Source organism: Serinus canaria, chromosome 2 (genome assembly GCF_022539315.1).
Source record: "Serinus canaria isolate serCan28SL12 chromosome 2, serCan2020, whole genome shotgun sequence".
Classification (NCBI taxonomy): Eukaryota; Metazoa; Chordata; class Aves; order Passeriformes; family Fringillidae; genus Serinus; species Serinus canaria.
In genome coordinates, this window is record NC_066315.1 from 1496444 (window position 1) to 1518131 (window position 21688).

General features: G+C 45.9%; 1 protein-coding gene and 1 long non-coding RNA gene across 5 annotated transcripts in view; both read left to right on the forward strand.

The window, feature by feature from the left end:
* Window positions 1–5046: 5046 nt before the first annotated feature.
* LOC127059232 (uncharacterized) lies at window positions 5047–8204 on the forward strand. Its single transcript, XR_007776864.1, has 3 exons — window positions 5047–5264; window positions 7671–7773; window positions 8041–8204. It is a non-coding gene; the product is annotated as an uncharacterized LOC127059232 (long non-coding RNA).
* Window positions 8205–8748: 544 nt separating this feature from the next.
* Window positions 8749–21688, forward strand: part of ALS2CL (ALS2 C-terminal like) — a 45213-nt gene continuing 32273 nt past the window's right edge. The window contains exons 1-7 of one of the 4 annotated variants that reach the window (XM_050970861.1): window positions 8749–10524; window positions 10603–12094; window positions 14275–14392; window positions 15420–15612; window positions 16568–16633; window positions 17523–17688; window positions 19161–19289. In XM_050970861.1, the coding sequence (XP_050826818.1) occupies window positions 11975–12094; window positions 14275–14392; window positions 15420–15612; window positions 16568–16633; window positions 17523–17688; window positions 19161–19289 (792 nt within the window). In that variant the 5' untranslated portion in view covers window positions 8749–10524; window positions 10603–11974. Of the gene's footprint in view, window positions 12095–14274; window positions 14393–15419; window positions 15613–16567; window positions 16634–17522; window positions 17689–19160; window positions 19290–21688 lie in introns of all 4 variants that reach the window. The other 3 variants (XM_050970860.1, XM_030236430.2, XM_018909113.3) reach the window with 3 other exon arrangements.

Genomic DNA, 21688 nt, shown 5'->3' on the forward strand with positions numbered 1-21688 from the left:
TCCCGCTGCTCCCGGGCAGAATTCCCGCTGCTCCGGGGCAGAATTCCCGCTGCTCCCGGGCAGAATTCCCGCTATTCCCGGGCAGAATTCCCGCTGCTCCAGAGCAGAATTCCAGCTGTTCCCGGGCAGAATTCCCGCTGCTCGAGAGCAGAATTCCCGCTGCTCGCGGGCAGCATTCCAGCTGCTCCAGAGCAGAATTCCCGCTGCTCCAGAGCAGAATTCCCGCTGCTCCAGAGCAGAATTCCAGCTGTTCCTGGGCAGAATTCCAGCTGCTCCAGAGCAGAATTCCCGCTGCTCCCGGGCAGAATTCCCGCTGCTCGAGAGCAGAATTCCCGCTGCTCCAGAGCAGAATTCCCGCTGCTCCAGGGCAGAATTCCTTGCCTTTTCTGTTTTTTTTTCCCCCCTCACTTTTCTTTTTCCACAGCTTTTTCTTTTCCTCTTTTTTATTTTTTTGTCCCAGTATTTTTTTCCAATTCCCCCCCCCCCCCGGTGTATTTTTATTTTTTCCAGGTTTTTTCCAGATTTTTCCCCCAGGTTTTTTTCCAGGCTTTTTTCTTTCCGGGTTTTTTTCCATTTTCAGGATTTTTCCAGGTGTTATTTTTGAGTTTTTTTTGTTTGTTTGTTTATCCCCCATTGGTTTGTTTTGGGTTTTGTTTTGTTTGTTTTATTTTTTTTTTCCCCAGTGTTTTTTATTTTTCCCAGTGTTTTTTTGTTCCCAGGCTTTTTTTTTCCCCCCAGTTTTTTTTTTAATACTTTTTTTCTCCCAGCTTTTTTTCAGGTTTCCCCCCCAGGTTTTTTTCCCCCCCGTTTTTTCTCCCTCATTTTCCCCACCCCATTTTTCCCCTTTTTAAAACATTTTTTGTCCCGGGCTTTTTTTCCAGGTTTTTCCCACCGTTTTCCCCCGCCTTTTGTTCCCCTTTCTTCCCCCTTTTTTTCCCCCCTTCCCCCCCTTCCCCCTCCGTTTTCCACCCTTTTTTTTTCCCTTTTTTTTGTCCCCCTTTCCCTCTCCTTTTTCCCCCCATTTTCCCCCCCATTTTCCTCCCCCTTTTTTCTCTTTCTCCCGCTTTTCCCCATTTTTTCCCCCTTTTCCCCCCCTTTCCCCCCACCTTTTTATTCCCCTTTTTCCCCCGTCCCCCCGTTTTTTTTTCCCCTTACCCCCCTTTTTCCTCCCCTTTTATTTTCCCTTTGTTCCCCCTTTTATCTCCCCCCTTCCCCCCTTTTTCCCCCCTTTTTTTCCCCCCCTTTTTCCCCCTTTTTTCGCCCCCTTTCCCCCCCCTTTTTCCCCTTTTTTTCCCCACCTTTTTTTTTCCTGCCTTTTTTCCCCCCTTTTCCCCCCCTTTTTCCTCCCCCCTTTTTTCCACCCCCTTTTTCCCCCCCTTTTTCCCCCCCTTTTCCCCCCCTTTTTTTCCCCCCCTTTTTCCGCCCCCCTTTTCCCCCCCTTTTCCCCCCCTTTTTCCACCCTTTTTCCACCCTTTTTTTCCACCCCCCCTTTGTTTTTTTTCCACCCCCTTTTCCACGCACCCTTTTCCACCCCCTTTTTCCACCCCCTTTTTTCGACCCCCCTTTTCCACCCCCCTTTGCCTCCCCCCTTTTCCTCCCCCCTTTCTCCCCCCTTTTCCTCCACCCCCCTTTTTTTTCCTCCCCCGTTTTCCTCCCCCCCTTTTCCTCCCCCCTTTTCCTCCCGCCCTTTCCTCCCCTTTTTCCTCCCCCTTTTCCTCCCCCCTTTTTTCCCCCCTTTTTCCTTCCCCCCTTTTTTCCGTCCCATTCCCCCTTTTTTCCCCCTTTTTTCCCCCTTTTGCCCCTTTTTGCCCCCCCTTTTGCCCCCCCCTTTTTGCCCCCCCCTTTTGCCCCCCCCTTTTTTCCCCCCTTTCCCCCCCTTTTTTTCCCATTTTCCCCCAAATTCTGTTGCTTTAAGGAGTGAAATCCTTGATTTTATTTTTTTCCCCTTAAACAGCCCCGAACCCCTGGGATTCAGCCAAGCTGGACCTTTGGAATTCTGGGATTTCAGGGATGTGTCCCCGAGCCTGGATTTTGTGGAATTCCCGAATTTCCTGGGGTTTAAAGCTCATCCCATTCCATGGGCAGCAGCAGCTCCCAAGATCCCACGGGATATTCCAGGGATGTTCCCGCTTTTCTGGGAATTCCATCCCAAAATCCCACAAACCCTTCGGTGATTTCGGAATTTTCAGGATTTGGGGATTTCAGGCACCACGGAAAGGGATCCAGGAATATCCCAACGTTTTTAGGGGATCTGAGAGAATTCCAGGCTCAAACCATTCCCATGGGGAAGGGAAATTCCAGCAGCTCCAAGGTTCAATCCTGGATCAGCCTGGGAATATTCCAGCAACTCGGAAACTTGGATTTGGGGGAATTTTCCCCGGGAATTCCTTGGGAATTCGGGAATTGGGGATGCGGGAAGAGCCACGTGAGGGCAGCAGCGAGACAGGGAATTCCTGCTTCCCGAATTTCCTCTGGAATTCCAAGCTGGAGCTCCAAGATTTTAAGGAATTCTTCCCCGAGCTGCTTTTCCAGCCAATTTTTATTTTTTGGGAATGAGGCTCCTGCATCCAAGATTTTCCTTGTTCCTCCCCCGCTCTCTCCTCCTGTATATTCCCACATTTCCCAAATTTCCTGGTTTCCAAAAAAATCGGGATCAAACTCGGGGAGATCTCGAGGAATTCCTGGGATTTTTGGGTTTGGTTAAAAAATTCCCTGTGGAAGCAAAAGGGATCAAATGTGGGAAAATCCTGAATTCCAGAGGCTTGGGAACGGAAATTCCAGGATCTGGTTCAGGGAATTTTCTGGGAATGCATCCCATGAGCTCAGAGAACTGGGAATTCCAGGATGGGAATTCCAGGATGGGAATTCTGGGTCATTCCTGGTGTCTCATCCATCAGTTGGGAATTCCAACTTCCATCCTTTTATTCCCAGAGCTTTGGGAATGGAATTCTTTCCTTTTGGAAAATGCCATGGAAATCTGGGATCTGGTTCCGAGGATTTTCTGGGAATTCACTCCAGGTGCTGGAATATTGAATCTGGGAATTCTGGGATGGGAATTCCAGGTCATTCCCAGTGGCTCAGCCATGAGTTGGGAATTCCAGCTCCATCCTTTTATTCCCAGAGCTTTGGGAATGGAAATCTGGGATCTGGCTCGGGGAATTCTCTGGGAATGCATCCCATGGCCTTGGAATACCAATGGGAATTCTGGGATGGGAATTCCAGCTGCTCCTTTTGTTCCCAGAGGTGTGGGAATGGAAATCCCAGGATGGGGCTAAGAGGATTTTCTGGGAATCCATTCCAGGTGCTGGAATATCGAATCTGGGAATTCTGGGATGGGAATTCCAGTTCATTCCAGGTGTCTCATCCATAAGCTGGGAATTCCAGCTCCTTCCTTTTATTCCCAGAGCTTTGGGGATGGAATTCTGGGCAATGCTGTGGAAATCTGGGATCTGGAGAGGAGGATTTGCTGGGAATCCATTCCAGGATCTGGAATATCATTGGGAATGCCAGGCCTGGCCAATCTGTGGGGAGCTTGGATTCCCAAATCCACAACGAAGTGGAATCCTGGAATTTTTCCTTTTGGAAAACACCATGGAAATTTGGGATGTGGATAAAAGGATTTTCTGGGAATGCATTCCAGGTGCTGGAATATCAAATCTTGGAATTCCAGGATGGGAGTTCCAGGTTTTTTCATTTGTTCCCAAAGCTTTGGGAATGGAAATTCCAGGATGTGGTTCAGAGGATTTTCTGGGAATGCATCCCATGGGCTCAGAGGATAAACTCTGGGAATTCTGGGATGGGAATTCCAGCTCATTCCTGTCCATCACTTGGGAATTCCAGCTTCCTTCCTCTTATTCCCAGAGCTTTGGGAATGGAAAATCTGGGAAATGCTGTGGAAATCTGGGATCTGGATGAGAGAATTTTCTGGGAATGCATCCCATGGGCTCGGAGTGTGAACTCCAGGAATTCTGGGATGGGAATTCTGGGATGGGAATTCCGGGTCATTCGTGTTGCCTCAGCCATGAGTTGGGAATTCCAGCTCCATCCTTTGATTCCCAGAGCTTTGGGAAGGGAATGCTTTTCTTTTGGAAAACCCTGTGGAAATCTGGGATCTGCTTCAGAGGATTTGCTGGGAATGCACTCCAGGTGCTGGAATATCGAATCTGGGAATTCTGGGATGGGAATTCCCATCCATCAGCTGGGAATTCCAACTTCCATCCCTTTATTCCCAGAGGTTTTATTTTCCATTTTCTCACATTTTTATTTTATTCATTTATATTTATTTCATTTGTTATAAACAAAGGGTTTTTTCTTGGATTTTAACTTTTTTTAAAATTTATTTTTTACTTTTTCTTACTTTTAATGATTCAATTTTAACTTCATTTTTCCTCTATTTTAATTTTAATTTATCTTAAACTTCATTTTAATTTTTATTTGCAATTTGTAAATTTCAAATGCATTTCGTATCATTATTAAATTTAATTTTCTTTCATTTATTCCGTTTTTATTTCATGTTTTATTTACTCCAATTTAATTTCTATTTAATCTTTCTCTCCGTATTTTGGTCTTTATTTTATATCAAACTTTATTTTTTAACTTTTTCATTCTTTATTTTAAATTTAATTTTATTTCTTTGTCTTTAATTCTTGTTTTATTTTTAATTTAATTTCACCTAATTTCATTTTAGTTCGTGGTTGAATTTTCGTTCTATGTAATTAGTTTTTTATTTTTATTTATTTTTATTTGAATTTTAAATTTTTATTTCACTTTTCATTCGTTTTTAATTGATTTGATTCAATTTTTTATTTCAACGAGGCAAAACAAAAATTAATTTTATAATTTTAATTAGATTTTATTTTATTTTTAATTCTAAACTTTTATTTTAATTTATTTTACTTTATTTAAATTTATTTTTAATTTTTTTTTAAATTTATTTTATGTTATTTTAAAATTTTATTTATTTTTATTTATTTTATTTTAATAAATCTGGGAATTCAGGAATTATTCGGGAATTATTCGGGAATCATTCTGGAATTCGGTGCCGTTTCCCTTTAAATCCTCCCAAGCCCTTCCCGGCTCGGATTGCAGCCGATGGAATTTTCCAGCGCCCCGAGGTTTCCATGGAGACCGGGAATGTTGTGGTGCACCTTGGGAGAAAGGAATTCCAGGGATTTCGCCTCTTTCCCTTTGGAATTGGGGCTGGAGAGGAGCCGGAGCCGGGAATTTTCCCCTTCCCGTTCCCATGGATCCGGATCCCGGCTGAGGTAAAAGGGAATTCCTGGCTCCCGGAGACGCCTCTGGAATTGTTCCCGTGGGATTCTGTGGGGATCCAGGGGTTCCAGTCGGGAATTGTGGGATTTGGGAATGTCTGTGGAGCCTTGGGAAAGGATCCGAAGGAGAATGGGGAGCTGGGAATTCTGGAAAGTTCTGTTCCATGGGAATTGGGCCTCGTTTCCTACAAATATTCCCAAATCCTGGAGTTAAATGGAACATCAGGAATGGGAAAAATATTCCCAAATCCCTGACAGGAATGGAACATTGGGAATGGGATAAATAGTCCCAAATCCTGGAATTAGATGGAACATCAGGAATGGGATAAATATTCCCAAATCCCTGACAGGAATGGAATATTGGGAATGGGATAAATATTCCCAAATCCCTCCTGGTCCTGTTGGATCATTGGGATATATTGGTGGGATAAATATTCCCCAAATCCTTGAGTTGGATGGAAAGTTGGGAATGGGATAAATATTCCCAAATCCCTGCTGGTTCCTATGGAATGTTGGGGATGGGATGGGATGGGATGGTGGGATAAATGTTCCCAAAATCCCTGAATTGGAAGGAATGTTGGGAACAGGATAAATATTTCAAAATCCCTGCTGATCTCGATGGAATGTTGGGAATGGGATAAAACGGGGGGATAGCTATTCCCAAAATCCCTGAATTGGATGGAACATCAGGAATGGGATAGAAGAGTGGGATAAATATTCCCAAATTCCTGCTGGTCCTGATGGAATGTGGGGAATGGGATGGAATGGCGGGATAGATATTCCCCAAATGCCTACATCGGAAGGAATGCTGGGAATGGGATAAATATTCCCAAATTCCTGCAGTTTTAATGGAATGTTGGGAATGGGATAGAATGGGGGGGATAAATATTCCCAAAATCCTTGAGTTGAATGGAAAGTTGGGAATAGGATAAATATTCCTGAATCCCTGCTGGTCCTGATGGAACATTTGGAATAGGCTATAATAGGTGGGATAAATATTCCCAAATCCCTGCCGGTCCTGATGGAATGTTGGGAATGGGATGGAACAGTGGGATAAATATTCCCCAAATCCCTACATCGGAAGGACTGTTGGGAATGGGATAAATATTCCCAAATTCCTGCAGTTTTAATGGAATGTTGGGAATGGGATGGAATGGGGGGGGAAATATTCCCAAAATCCTTGAGTTGAATGGAAAGTTGGGAATGGGATAAATATTCCCCAATCCCTGCTGGTGCTGATGGAACATTTGGAATAGGATATAATAGGTGGGATAAATATTCCCAAAATCCAGGAGTTGGATGGAATATCGGAAAGGGGATAAATATTCCCAAATCCCTGCCGGTCCTGATGGAATGTTGGGAATGGGATGGGACGGTGGGATAGATATTTTCCAAATTCCTAAATTGGAAGGAATGTTGGGAATGGGATAAATATTCCCAAATTCCTGCAGGTTTAATGCAGGAATGTTGGGAATGGGATAGAATGGGGGGATAAATATTCCCAAAATCCTTGAGTTGAACGGAAAGTTGGGAATGGGATGGAACAGTGGGATAAATGTTCCTGAATCCCTGCAATTCCTGATGGAACATCAGGATGGGACACAATGGTGGGATAAATGTTCCCAAATTCCCTAAATTGGATGGAACATCAGGGATGGGATATGATGGTGGGATAAATATTCCCAAACTCCTGCCAGTCCCGATGGAATGTCGGGAACGGGATACAACGGGGGGATTCCCTGGGTTGGGGTGTCTGGGCCCTGCTGGAGCTCAGGGAACGTTCGGATGCTGATCTCAGGAATGTTTTGGGATGTCCTGGGATGATCCCGTTTTTTGTGGATCGTTAGGGATGTCCCTCTCCTTTGGAGATGGGGACGAGGCCAGGTTGTCCCCATGGAGCTGGGAAAGGTTGGATACAGATGGAATGGTTGGATGGGGATGGAAAGGTCACTCCAAGGCCACCAACTCGTGCGGCCACAGGGAAAAAGTCCTGGAATGTTCAGCATGGAAGGAACCTCCAAAAGTTCTCCAGAGCAAACAATTCCAAACCTTTGTCTCCTCTGCCCGACTCCGGGTGCTGATGAAGCCCAAGGAATGTTTGGATGATGCTCCCAGAAACATTTGGGATGTCCTGAGCAGGAGCTGGATGATCCTGGAGGATCCCATTTTTTGTGGATCATCTTGGATGTCCGTCACCTTTGGAGGTGGCTTCCAGCCCAGTGGGACAGGGTCTGGTTGTCCCCATGGAGCTGGGAAAGGCTGGAGATGGATGGGAAGGGTTGGAGGTAGAGGGGAAAAGTGGGAGATGGATGGGAAGGTTTGGAAGGGTTGGATATGGATGGAAAGGTCGGATATGGATGGGAAAGGTCACTCCAAGGTCACCAACTCGTGTGGCCACAGGGAAAAAGTCCTGGAATGTTTGGCATGGAAGGAAACTCTGAAAGTTCTCCAGAGAAAAAAATTCCAAGACTTCCTCTCTCCTGTCTCGCCTCTGTATCCAAAGGTTGGAGATGGATGGGAAGGGTTGGAGATGGATGGGAAGGGTTGGGAAAGGGTTGGAGGTGGATTGGAAGATTGGAGGTGGATTGGAAGGCGGGAGACGGATGGGAAGGGCGGGAGGGTTGGAATGCATGGGATGGAGTGGATGGAAGGTGGGAATGGAGTTGGGAAAGGGTTGGACGGTGGAGGTGGATTGAACGTTGGAGATGGATGGGAAGGTTGGATGTGGATGGAAGGGTCATTCCAAGGCCACCTGCCCCTGCGGCCACAGGAAAAACCATCCCGGTGGTGACGGAGCTCAAGGAATGTTGGGACAGCGCCCTTGGAGAAGCTGGAACGGGACAGATCCAGCCTGGAGCCCTCCCAAGGAAGGGACAAACCCTTGATCCTGATCCAAGGGCTGAGAATGCCCTGGGAATAAAATATTCCTGGGACCTGTCGGTCGAGCCGGACCGGTTCTGGAACTCCTGGAGAAATTCCAGCAGCAGCCGGGTGGGGGAACTGCCCCGGGAATTCCCATCCCATCCCATCCCATCCCATTTTTTTCCCTAAATCCTCCTGCTCATCCCAACGGGATTTTCCTAAAAGGGAATTTTCTGGGATTAACCCTGGAATTCTATCCTGGTTTCTAACAGCTCTTCAAAGCAAACTCCCACTGCTGATCCCGTTTTTTTCTCGGGATTTGTTTTCCAATCCCTCCCTCATCCTTTAGGGAAAGGTTTGTGTTGTTGTGGTGAAAAAAGCAGGATTGGGTTTTGGGATCACAGATCCACATCCATGCCCAGGAACATGAAAATCCTGGGATTCTGGACTTGCAAGGCCAAAATTTGGGAATTTTGGGGTTGGATTTAGGATTTTTTAGGAGAAGGGGAAAGGATTCCTAGGGCTGAGGTGTCTGGGGTCTTCTTAAAAGATTTTGGGAATTTTGGGGTTGGATTTGGGGCTTTAGGAGGAGGGGAAAGAGTTAAAGGTGGCTGAGGTGCAGCAGAGAACTCTGGGAGTCCTGAGGGATGGATTTGGGAGTTTGGGGTTGGATTTGGGGCTTTAGGAGGAGGGGAAAGAGTTAAAGGTGGCTGAGGTGCCTGGGATCTCCTGAGAAATGAATTTGGGAATTTTGGAGTTGGATTGAGGATTTTTAGGAGGAGGGGAAATGGTTAAAGGCGGCTGAGGTGCGCAGAGAACTTTGGGATCTCCTGAGGGATGGATTTGGGAATTTTTAGGGTTTTTTTAGGAGGAAGGGAAAGAGTTAAAGGCGGCTGAGCTGGAGCAGAGAACTCTGGGATCTCCTGAGGGATGGATTTGGGAGTTTGGGGCTGGATTTGGGGTTTTTAGCAGAAGGGGAGAGAGTTCCGGGGGCTGAGGTGCCCGGGATCTCCTGAGGGATGGATTTGGGGATTTGAGGATTGGATTTAGGATATTTGAGAGGAAGGGAAGGAGTTAAAAGTGGCTGAGGTGTCTGGGTCTTCTTAAAAGATTTTGGGAATTTTGGGGTTGGATTTGGGATTTTTTATGAGGAGGAGAGAGAGTTAAAGGTTGAGGTGCAGCAGAGAACTCTGGGAGCTCCTGAGAGAAGGATTTGGGAGTTTTGGGTTGTTTTTAGGGGTTTTTAGGAGGAGCGGAAAGAGTTCCTCGGCCTGAGGTGCCTGGGATCTCCTGAAAAGGTTTTGGGAATTTTAGGGTTGGATTTAGGATTTTGTAGGAGGAAGGGAAATGGTTAAAGGCGGCTGAGCTGGAGCAGAAAACTCTGGGATCTCCTGAGAGAAGGATTTGGGAGTTTTGGGTTGTTTTTGGGGGTTTTTAGGAGGAGCGGAAAGAGTTCCTGGGCCTGAGGTGCCTGGGATCTCCTGAAAAGGTTTTGGGAATTTTAGGGTTGGATTTAGGATTTTGTAGGAGGAAGGGAAATGGTTAAAGGCGGCTGAGCTGGAGCAGAGAACTCCGGGACCACCTGACCGAGGGAATTGTGGGTTTGGGGTCGGTTTTAGGATTTTTTTAGGAGGAGAGGAAAGAGTTCCTGGGGTTGAAGGGGTGTGGGATCTCCCGAGGGATGGATTTGGGAATTTTAGGGTTGGATTTAGTATTTTTTGGGAGGAAGGGAAAGAGTTAAAGGTGGCTGAGGTGGAGCAGAGAACTCTGGGATCTCCTGAGGGATGGGTTTGTGGGTTTGGAGCTGGATTTGGGGTTTTTAGGAGGAGAGGAAAGAGTTCCTGGGGTTGAAGTTTGTGGGATCTCCCGAGGGATGGATTTGGGAATTTTGGGGTTGGATGTAGGAGGGCGGGGAAGAGTTAAAGGCTGAGGTGCAGCAGAGAACTCTGGGACCGCCTGACCGAGGGATTTGTGGGTTTGGGGTCGTTTTTGGGGTTTTCAGGAGGAGGGGAAATGGTTAAAGGCGGCTGAGGTGTCAGATCCCCTGAGAGGATTTGGGAATTTTGGGGTTGGATTTAGGATTTTAGGAGAAAGGGAAGGAGTTAAAGGTTGAGGTGCAGCAGAGATCCCTGGGAGCTCCTGGGAGAAGGATTTGAGTTTGGGGTTGGTTTTAAGGTTTTTTAGGAGGCGGGGAAATGGTCCCTGGGGCTGAACCCTCTGGGATCTCCCGAAAAGCTTTTAGGAATTTTGGGGCGGGATTTAGGATTTTAAGGAGGAGGGGAAGTGGTTAAAGGTGGTTGAGATGTCTGGGATCTCCCGACGGATGGATTTGGGAATTTTAGGGTTGGATTTAGGATTTTTAGGAGGAGGGGAAGGAGTTAAAGTGGCTGAGGTGTCTGGGATGGATTTGGGAATTTTAGGGTTGGATTTAGGATTTTTAGGAGGAGGGGAAGGAGTTAAAGTGGCTGAGGTGTCTGGGATGGATTTGGGAATTTTAGGGTTGGATTTAGGATTTTTAGGAGCAGGGCAAAGAGTTAAAGTGGCTGAGCTGCACGGAGAACTCTGGGAGCTCCCGACCGATGGATTTGGGAATTTTGGGGTGGGATTTAGGGTTTTTAGGAAAGAATCAAAGGTGGCTGAGAGGTCTGGGGTCTCCTTAAAAAGTTTTAGAACTTTTGGAGTCGGATTTAGGATTTTTTTAGGAGGAGGGGGAAGGGTTAAAGGTGGCTGAGGTGCACAGAGAATTCCGGAACTCCTGAGGGATGGATTTGGGATTCTTAGGGTTGGATTTAGGATTTTTTAGGAGGAAGGGAAAGTGTTAAAGGTGGCTGAGCTGGAGCAGAGAACTCTGGGATCTTCTGACCGATGGATTTGGGAATTTTGGGGTCGGATTTGGGGTTTTTAGGAGGAGGGGAAAGAGTTAAAGGTGTCTGAGGTGCCTGGGATGGATTTGGGATCTTTAGGATTGGATTAAGGATTTTTTAGGAGGAAAGGAAAGAGTTAAAGGCTGAGCTGCACTGAGAACTCCGGAATCTCCTGACCGACGGATTTGGGAATTTTCGGGCTGGATTTAGGATTTTTAGGAGGAGGGGAGAGAGTTAAAAGTGGTTGAGCTGCACGGAGAACTCTGGGATCTCCCGACCGATGGATTTGGGGATTTTGGGGGTTTTTGGGGGGTTTTTAGGAGGAAGGGAAATGGTTAAAGGTGGCTGAGATACCTGGGGTCTCCTCATCGATGGATCTGGGAATTTTGGGGTCTGATTTGGGATTTTTTAGGAAGAAGGGAAAGAGTTAAAGGTTGGGGGCGCAGCAGAGAACTCTGGGAGCTCCTGCCCGAGAGATTCGGGAAGTTTGGGGTTTTTTGGGGGTTTAAATGCGGAAGGGAAGCGGCTCGCGGCGCCTGTGAATGGCAGGGAAAATCTCCTTTTCCAAGGAATTCCTGGAATTCCCAGCAAATGGGAGCGAGCCTGGAAGGAGAAGAAAAAAATCCTCAATTTTTTTTTTTTTTTTTTTTTTTTTTTTTAATTTATTTTGGGGAGAACAGAGCGAGGCTGAGAAACGAAACTTGCCCCAAACCCCTCCTGACCTTTTTTCCCTTTCGCTTCTCGAAATTTCAACTTCCCGAAAATTCAACTTCCCCGAAATCCGGGATGACAAAATCCGGGATGACAAAATCCGGCATGACAAAATCCGGGATTATTTAAATAATAATTAAAAAAAAAAAAAAAAGGAAAAAAAAGGAAACAAAGCGGGGAGGAAAAGGAGGAGCAGGAACTTTGGGGAGCCAAGATTTGGGGTTTTGTAATCCCGTGGGTGTTTGGGATTTGGGGCTCTGCCTCCAAATGTGGGAGGGAAAGATGGGAGGGAAAAGTTCCAGCCTCGGGAACACCGAGAATTCCCGGATTTCTGCGCCTCCCGGAGATTTCTCCAGCCGGGAATTCTCCTGCGCTGCCTCATTCCAGGTGGGTCCCTCCAGGATCCAGGAAATTTTGGGATTTCCTGCCGGGTTTTGGGATCGCTTTGCTTTAGCCCGGGGGAAATTTGGGAATGTTTTCCCCAGGTAGAACCGGGATCAAATTCCAAATCCCGGAGCGGATTTTCCCCCCAGAACCCGCTTTTCCCTAAGGAATTTCAGTTCTTTTTAAGGAATTTCACTCCCGGAGAAAATGAAACCCCGGTCTAAAGCCGGTCCTAAACTCCCAGCGCGGCTTTTCTAGGCGGGACTCCCCGATCCTGCTCCTGCAGGGAGGGATTTTCCAGCCTCGCCTGGAATTCCAGGGCGGATGAAACAAAGCTGCAGAAGCCGCGGCGGTGCCAAGAGATCAAGAATTAAAGCCGGGTTGATAAGCTCGGCTTAGCAGGTTTCTGTCCGGGAGGAGGCGATCCCAAAAAAAACCTCCCAAGAGCTCCGGAATTCCATGGAAAGTCGGGATCCGAGGCTCGGTTTTGAGGGAAAAGCGGCGCTTTGGAGGCTTTTAAAAAATAATAAAGAATTCAAGGCAGAGGAGGGGCTGGGTTTAAACTTTGGTTTATTTTGGGGCCGGGTTTAGTCTGTGGTTTAAACTTGGGTTTCATTTGGGGCTGGGTTTAAGCTGTGGTGTCATTTGGGGCTGGTTTGGTCTGTGGTTTAAACTTGGGTGTAATCTGGGGCTGGGTTTAAGCTGTGGTTTAAACTTGGGTTTAATCTGGGGCATGTTTTAAACTTGGGTTTAATTTGGGGCATGTTTTAAACTGGGTTTAAATTGGGTTTATGTAGGCCTGGCCTAAAGCTGAGGCTGTTTATGGAAAACGCCTTTGGAATGTGCAGCCGCTCCCTGGAGTGGCTTCAATCCCAAAGAGCAGGAAAATGGGAATTTTTGGGAATGTGGGTGGGATTATCCCGAAAATCCAGCCTTGAGTGTGTTTGGGAGGTCAAAAAATCCGGGAATTCCAAAGAAATTCGGGAATACGAGGGAGGGACAGGGACTAAAGTTGGGAATGTGCAGATTCCTGATTCCAGAGCTGGGTTTTTGGGAATAGGAGCAAAATAAACCTCGGGAAACCTCCCGGCTTTAGGTCTGGTTGCTAAAACCAGCTCTAGTTAATCCCAGCCTAGCTGAGCCACAGGCCTGACCTGTTTGGGAATGTTGACATTCCAAAGGTGCTGGAAAAGGCCTCATGCAAAGCACCCGGAATTCCCTTGGGAAAGGCTTTGGGCAGGAAAGCGCCTGGGGAATTTCTCAGGGAATTGTGGGAAATTCCTCCAGGAATTCAAGGAATTCCTTCTGGGAACTGGGGGAACTTTCTGCAGGAATTGGGAAGATTTTCTGTGGGAATTGGGGGCATTTCCCCTGGGAGTTTTGGGAGCTTTCTTTGGGAATTAGAGAAATTTTCTTTGGGAAAAGAGAAATAATCCTGGCGGATTCCATGAACTCCTGAAGGAATCAATTCCAAATATTTTGTGGCCCTGGGATCATTGGGAATTTGGGAAAAGAGGGACAAGAATGGGAATGGGATGGGTGGGAAGGGATTTCTCCTTCAACCCGTGGATTTCTGGGATTTTCCCCTCTGGAATGCATCAGGATAACCCCAAGGAATTCATTCCAGGCTTTCCAGCCCTGAGATCATCGGGAATTTGGGAATGGGTAGGATGGGAATGAGATTTCTCCTTCATTCCTTGGATTTCCAGGATTTACTCCTGGGAAGAGCCCTCTGGAATTCATTGGGATGAACACAAGGAATTCCAGGCTTTTCCTGATCATCAGGAATTTGGAAAAGAGGGCTGGGAACGAGCGGGACAGGAATGGGAGTGGTGGGAAGAGATTTCTCCCTCATCCTTGGGATTTCTGGGATTTTCTCCTGGAAGAATCCCTCTGGAATGGGAAAATCCCCATCAGGATTAACACAAGGAATTCATTCCAGGCTTTTCCAGCGCTGAGTTCATCGGGAATTTGGGAAAATTCAGGAAAACTGGGCTGGGTTGTCTCCGGTGGAGCCGTTTGGTTTCCGTTCCTCTTCCAACTTTTCTCGAGGATTTTTGGGATCGGCCCCACCAGGAATGGGGCCAAGGGCAGGGAAGCTTTGCTGGAAATCCAAGGAAAAACCTCGGAGACGGCATCTGATGGATTATCCAGGGATTTGATTCATTCCCTCTGTTTTCCAGGCCATGTCCACGGCTGGAATTTCGGGAATTTTGGGATCATTGCTCCAGCTGGAGGAAACCTTCTCCTCCTGCCTGGCCCGGATCGACGCCCTCATCCTCAAACCTCTGCTCCAGGCAGGTAAATTCCGGGAATTTTTCTCTGGAATTCCCACCTGGAATCGATCTAGGAAGGGATTTCCTGCTGGAATTCCTGCTGGGAAGAGGAAATATTTTGTGGGAATGTTTTCATTAAAATTGGGAATGGGGAACGAGGCCAGGGTGCTTTTTTGGGATCAATCCGTGTTTTCACTGGGATCAGGATTCCTGATCCAGGGAAATTCCAAATCCAGGGAAATTCCCGGCCCTGATTTTCCTGGCTGGGGTTTTTCCAGCAATTCTTTTTGGGATGACTCCAAGGAAACTGGGAATGGTTCCTTGGGAAAAGGGTGGGAATTTTTCCTCCGGGGCAGCGGGATGAGGGTCCGGAGAGTTTGGGATAGAGTTTGTCCCATTCCAGCAAAAAACAGCTGCATGGCCTCCAAAAATTCATGGAATTTCCCCTTTTTTCCCCCATTCTTCCCATTTTTTTCCACCTCTATATTCCCAAATTATTTAATCCATTCCTTCCAGCCAGAGCAACTCTGAAAATTCCTGGGATTTCCCCTTTTTCAGATCAGTTTTTCCCATTTTTTTGCTCTCTCTTTTCCCAAATTATTCCATTTATTCCAGCAAAATGGTTCCAAGGCCTCTGAAAATTCCTGGAATTTCCCCTGTTTTTTCCATTTTTCCCATTGTTTTCCTCTCTGTTTTCCCAAATTATTCAATTCATTCCTCGCAACCAAAACAACTCTGAAAATTCCTGAGATTTCCCTTTGTTCTGATCCATTTTTCCCATTTTTTGCTCTCAATTTTCCTTAAATTATTTAATCCATTCCTTCCAGCCAGAACAGCTCTGAAAATTCCTGGAATTTCCCCTTTTTTTTTCATTCTTCCCGTATTTTCTTCTCTCTCCATTCCCAAATGATTCAATCCATTCCTTCCAACTGAAACAGCTCTGAAAATTCCTGGGATTTCCCATTTCCCAGAATTTCTCCACCCCAAAATTCCACAAAATCCCTTTGGAATTCCACCTTTCCCACAGGATTTTCCCAATTTTTCCCTCCCAGAGCCACAGGATCCGAAGGAAAAGGAGAACTTCCAGCTCTTGGTGCTCCTCAATGGTCGCTTCCAAACCCTCTGGAATTTCACGGAGGAGAATTCCCGGACCCTGAGGGGGAAATCCCAGTTGGAAAATTCCGGTTGTATCCAGGATTTTTACATCCTCTGGAAAGGAGAAGTTTTCCTCAGCCTCTACATCCAGTGAGCGCCGGAATATTTGGGAAAACTATTTGGGAAAATATTGGGATTGGGTTGATCCCATTGGGAATATTGGGAAAAATCGGGATGGGAGCTCACAGAGGGAAAATATCCTTGGAAAACGGGTTGGATGTGGTTTTTCCAGGATTTTGTGGTTTTGGGTTGGGATCGGAGATCCCAATGGGAACGAAATTTTACGGGGAGCTGAAATTCCATAAAAATCTTAAATTCTGGAATTTTGCTTCTCCATGGAAGCGGCCAAAGCTTTCCCGGGTTGGGATTTCCCAGTTGGGATTTTCCAGGTGGGATTTTCCAGGTGGATGAGGTTTTGGATGATCCAAAGGAATTTTCCTGAGATTTTATTCCTGGTTTTTTTTTTTTTTTTTTGGAATTCAGCCCAGGTTTAATGCTGGGGAAATGTGGGATTTACAGGGAAAATGTGGGATTGGCTGGGAGAAAATGCGGGATTTGCTGGGAATTTTTTGGGACAGAAAATGGAAGAAAATCTTGGGAAATACGAGATGGAAAAAGAAAATTCCGAGTTTTACTTGGAAAAATAAAGCTCCGAGCTGGGGTGTGACAACTCCATTATTTCCATCCCAGAATTCCCAAATTTTCCCAATTCTGATGGGAATCCTGTGGTGAAGAGTCTGTGAATAAACAGCTCGGAGCAGAAAATTCCTTTATGGAATTTCATTCCATAAAATCTGATGGAAACGGATCCCAGGATTATCAGCACTTTTGCCTTATCCAAGTCTGCCAAAAAATCCTGGAATTTAGATTGGGAAAAAATTCCAAGATCCGATCCAACCTTTGATCTCCATCAATCCATCAAACATCCGGGCCTGCAGTTTTCCAGAGGTGCTTTTATGGGGATTAAGGGAACTTCCCAAAAATTTGGGATCCATAAATTCATCCCGAATTTCCCTCTCGAACTCCTCCTTGGAATTTTTTCCAGGTATTTCGTCACCTTCGCCAACTTTGTCGTGGTCCAGGGCTTCGAGCAGGCTGCCAGGAGCAAGAGGTCAGTGGGTGGAAAATCCTTGGGAATTCTGGGAATCCTTGGGATCTGGGGACACCAGAGAATCCCAGAATTCCAGAATGGTTCGGAAAATTCCCAAGAAAATCCTCTCATCCCATCCTGGGCCGACTCTCTCTATCCCAGGTCGCTCCAAGGCCTTTCCAACCTTGGACAATTCCAGGATTGGATTTTCCTCCTCCCAACCACCCCCAGCTCCTTCTGGAGTTGGAAACTTGGGATTTGGGGATTTAGGGAAAAGATGGAATTGGAGAGAGGAATCTGGCTGGGAATTCCCACTAATCCCAGATTTTTCTGGAAGCAGGGAGCGAAAACATGGATTGCTAAGGAGCGCATTCCCAAATTTTCCATGGCTCCTGCTATCCCAGGTTGCTCCAAACCCTGTCCAATTCCAGGGCTGGATTTTCCTCTTCCTAACCACTCCCAGCTCCTTCTGGAATTGGAAACTTGGAATATGGGGATTTAGGGAAGGGGTGGGAATCTGGCTGGGAATTCCCACTAATCCCAGATTTTTATGGAAGCAAGGAGTGAAAACATGGATTTCTAAGGAGCACATTCCCAGTTTTTCCATGGCTCCTGTTATCCGTGGGTGGATTCCCTCTTTCCCAATTCCCTCTTTCCAACCACCCCCAGCTCCTTACAGAGTTGGAAATTTGGGATTTGGGGATTTAGATAGGGGTGGGAATCTGGCTGGGAATTCCCACTAATCCCAGATTTTTATGGAAGCAAGGAGTGAAAACGTGGATTTCTAAGGAGCGCATCCCTGGATTTTTCACGGCTCTCTCCATCCTCACCACGCAGAGAGTCTGGAGAACAGAAGAGCGGGAATTCTGGGATAATTAACAACCCTTTCTCATCATTCCCAATTTTCCAGCGAGGCCTGGAAGCTGCACAAGGCGGTGCTGAAGGAATTCCTGCGGGATTTCACCTCGGAGAGCTCCCTGGGCCTGGCCCTGCACTTGGTGCTCCACAAACCCTTCCGGGAGCACATCCAGAGCTACCTGCAGCTCCTCTCCCAGCTCCAGGAGCAGCTCCAGGAGGTGGGAATTCCCTGGAATGCTCCGTGCACCTTCTTGATGGGTTCTGTGGGAAAAGATATTCCCTAGAATTCAGTCTGGATCTCCTTTGCTAAATATTCCTCAGATTTTAACCTGGAACTTGTTTAGTCCAGGATGGACACGTTGCTGAATATTCCCAAAAATCCAGCCTGGAACTCCTTTCCTTAATATTCCCTAAAATCCAGCCTGGAACTCCTTTCCTAAATATTCCCTAAAATCCAGCCTGGACATTGATAAATATTCCCAAAAATCCAGCCTGGAACTCCTTTCCTAAATATTCCCTAAAATCCAGCCTGGAACTCCTTTCCTAAATATTCCCTAAAATCCAGCCTGGACCTTTTTTGATCCAGGATGGAGACGTTGCTGAATATTCCCTTAAATCCAACCTGGACATTGATAAATATTCCCAAAAATCCAACCTGGAACTTCTTTCCTTAATATTCCCTAAAATCCAGCCTGGACATTGATAAATATTCCCAAAAATCCAACCTGGAACTCCTTTCCTTAATATTCCCTAAATCGAGCCTGGACATTGATAATATTCCCAAAATCCAGCCTGGAACTCTTTCCTTAATTCCCAAAAATCCAGCCTGGAGCTCCTTTCCTAAATATTCCCTAAAATCCAACCTGGACATTGATAAATATTCCCAAAATCCAGCCTGGAACTCCTTTCCTAAATAGTCCCTAAAATTCAGCCTGGAACTTCTTTCCTAAATATTCCCTAAAATCCAGCCTGGAACTCCTTTCCTAAATATTCCTTAAAATCCAGCCTGGAACTCCTTTCCTAAATATTCCCTAAAATCCAGCCTGGACATTGATAAATATTCCCAAAAATCCAGCCTGGAACTCCTTTCCTAAATATTCCCTAAAATCCAACCTGGAACTCCTTTCCTAAATATTCCTTAAAATCCAGCCTGGAACTCCTTTCCTTTCCTAATATTCCCTAAAATCCAACCTGGACATTGATAAATATTCCCAAAAATCCACCTGGAGCTCCTTTCCTAAATATTCCCTAAATTCTAGCCTGGACATTGATAAATATTCCCAAAATCCAACCTGGAACTCCTTTCCTAAATATTCCTTAAAATCCAGCCTGGAACTCCTTTCCTAAATATTCCCTAAAATCCAGCCTGGACCTTTTTTGATCCAGGATGGAGACGTTGCTGAATATTCCCTAAAATCCAACCTGGACATTGATAAATATTCCCAAAAATCCAACCTGGAACTCCTTTCCTTAATATTCCCTAAAATCCAGCCTGGACATTGATAAATATTCCCAAAAATCCAGCCTGGAACTCCTTTCCTAAATATTCCCTAAAATCCAGCCTGGACATTGATAAATATTCCCAAAAATCCAACCTGGAACTTCTTTGCTAAATATTCCCTAAAATCCAGCCTGGACCTCCCTTGACCCAAATTTGCAGCATTCCTGGAGTTTTCCTGTCCTTTCCCAGGGGTCAGAGCGGGATGTGGTGGCCACTGTGGTGCAGGAATTTGGGAAGCTGGAATCCTTCATTGGCCAGGTCCTGGATGAAGCCGGATTCACCAAGGAGCTCTGGAAATCCCTGGGATACAAATTCACCGTGAGTCCCGAGGGAACGGGACAGGGATCGGGAATTTGGTGTGCACTGGGAATTCGATAAGGGCGAGGAGTTTGGTAAGGATCGGGAATTGGAAGTAGACTGGAAATTTGATAAGGATGAGGAATTCGGTATGAACTGGGAATTTGATAAGGATCAGGAATTGGAAGTGGATTCGGAATTTGTTAAGGATGAGGAATTTCATATGTTTGGGAATTTGGTATGGATCAGGAATTGGAAGTGGATGGGGAATTTGATAAGGATCAGGAATTGGAAGTGGATGGGGAATTTGATAAGGATCAGGAATTGGAAGTGGATGGGGAATTTGATAAGAATGAGGAATTTGATATGGAATGGGAATTTGATTTGGATCAGGAATTTGGTATGGATCGGGAATTTGATAAGGATGAGGAATTCTGTATGGATCTGGAATTTGATATGGATTGGGAATTTGATAAGGATGAAGAATTCAGAGTGGATTGGGAATTTAATATGGATCAGCAATTTGGTATGGATCTCAAAATTGATAAGGATGAGGAATTTGGTATGGATCAGGAATTGGAGTGGATGGGGAATTTGATAAGAATGAGGAATTTGATATGGAATGGGAATTTGATTTGGATCAGGAATTTGGTATGGATCGGGAATTTGATAAGGATGAGGAATTCTGTATGGATCGGGAATTTGATATGGATTGGGAATTTGATAAGGATGAAGAATTCAGAGTGGATTGGGAATTTAATATGGATCAGCAATTTGGTATGGATCTCAAAATTGATAAGGATGAGGAATTTGGTATGGATCAGGAATTGGAAGTGGATGGGGAATTTGATAAGAATGAGGAATTGGAAGTGGATGGGGAATCTGATAAGGATGAGGAATTTGATATGGATCGAGAATTTGATATGGATTGGGAATTCGAGGCTGGAATTCAACAGAGCGGAGCTGGGTGGAGGAGCTGGAGGAACTCCCTGGGGGTTTCCAAGCCAAGTTTGTGTCCCAAGTGTGTCACTGTCACTGTCACTGGAACCCCGAGCCAGAGGGAATTTGATGTGGATTGGGAATTTGATATGGATCGGGAGTTTGATTTTGATTGGGAATTTGATATGGATGTGGTATGGATTTAATATGGATCAAGGAATTGAGGATTGAAGTTGACAGAGCAGAGCTGGGTGGAAGACCTGGAGAAACTCCCTGGGGGTTTTAATGCGGAGTTTTGTGTTCCAAGTGTGTCACTGTCCCTGGAACCCCGAGCCAGAGGGAATTTGGTACGGATTGGGAATTTGGTACGCTTTGGGAATTTGGTACGGTTTGGGAATTTGATATGGATTAGGAATTTGAGGCTGGAATTCAATAGAGCAGAGCTGGGTGGAAGAGTTGGGGAAACTCCCTGGGGGTTTTAATGTGGAGTTTTGTGTCCAGTGGTGTCCCTGGAACCCCAAGCCAGAGGGAATTTGATGTGGATCAGGAATTTCATATGGATCAGGAATTTGATTTTGATTGGGAATTTGATATGGATTGGGAATTTGAGGATTGAAGTTGACGTATCAGAGCTGGGTGGAAGAATTGGAGAAACTCCTTGGGAATTTTAATGCTGAGTTTTGTGTCCAGTGGTGTCCCCGAAACCCTGAGTCAGAGGGAGTTTCATGTGGATCAGGAATTTCATATGGATCAGGAATTTGAGGCTGGAATTCAACAGAGCAGAGCGGGGTGGAAAAGCTGGAGAAACTCCCTGGGGTTTCAAAGCTGAGTTTGTGTCCCGTGGGGTCACTGTCCCTGGAACCCTGAGTCAGAGGGAATTTGATACGGACTGGGAATTTGATATGGATTGGGAATTTGAGGCTGGAATTCAATAGAGCAGAGCTGGGGGGAAGAGTTGGGGAAACTGCCTGGGGGTTTTAATGTTGAGTTTTGTGTTCCAAGTGTGTCACTGTCCCTGGAACCCCGAGCCAGAAGGAATTTGATATGGATCGGGAATTTGATATGGATCGGAACTTTGATATGGATGGGGAGTTTGATTTTGATTGGGAATTTGATATGGATTGGGAATTTGAGGATTGAAGTTGACGTATCAGAGCTGGGTGGAAGAATTGGAGAAACTCCTTGGGGATTTTAATGCAGAGTTTTGTGTCCAGTGGTGTCCCTGAAACCCTGAGTCAGAGGGAGTTTCATGTGGATCAGGAATTTCATATGGATCAGGAATTTGAGGCTGGAATTCAACAGAGCAGAGCGGGGTGGAAAAGCTGGAGAAACTCCCAGGGGTTTCAAAGCTGAGTTTGTGTCCCATGGGGTCACTGTCCCTGGAACCCTGAGTCAGAGGGAATTTGATACGGACTGGGAATTTGATATGGATTGGGAATTTGAGGCTGGAATTCAATAGAGCAGAGCTGGGGGGAAGAGTT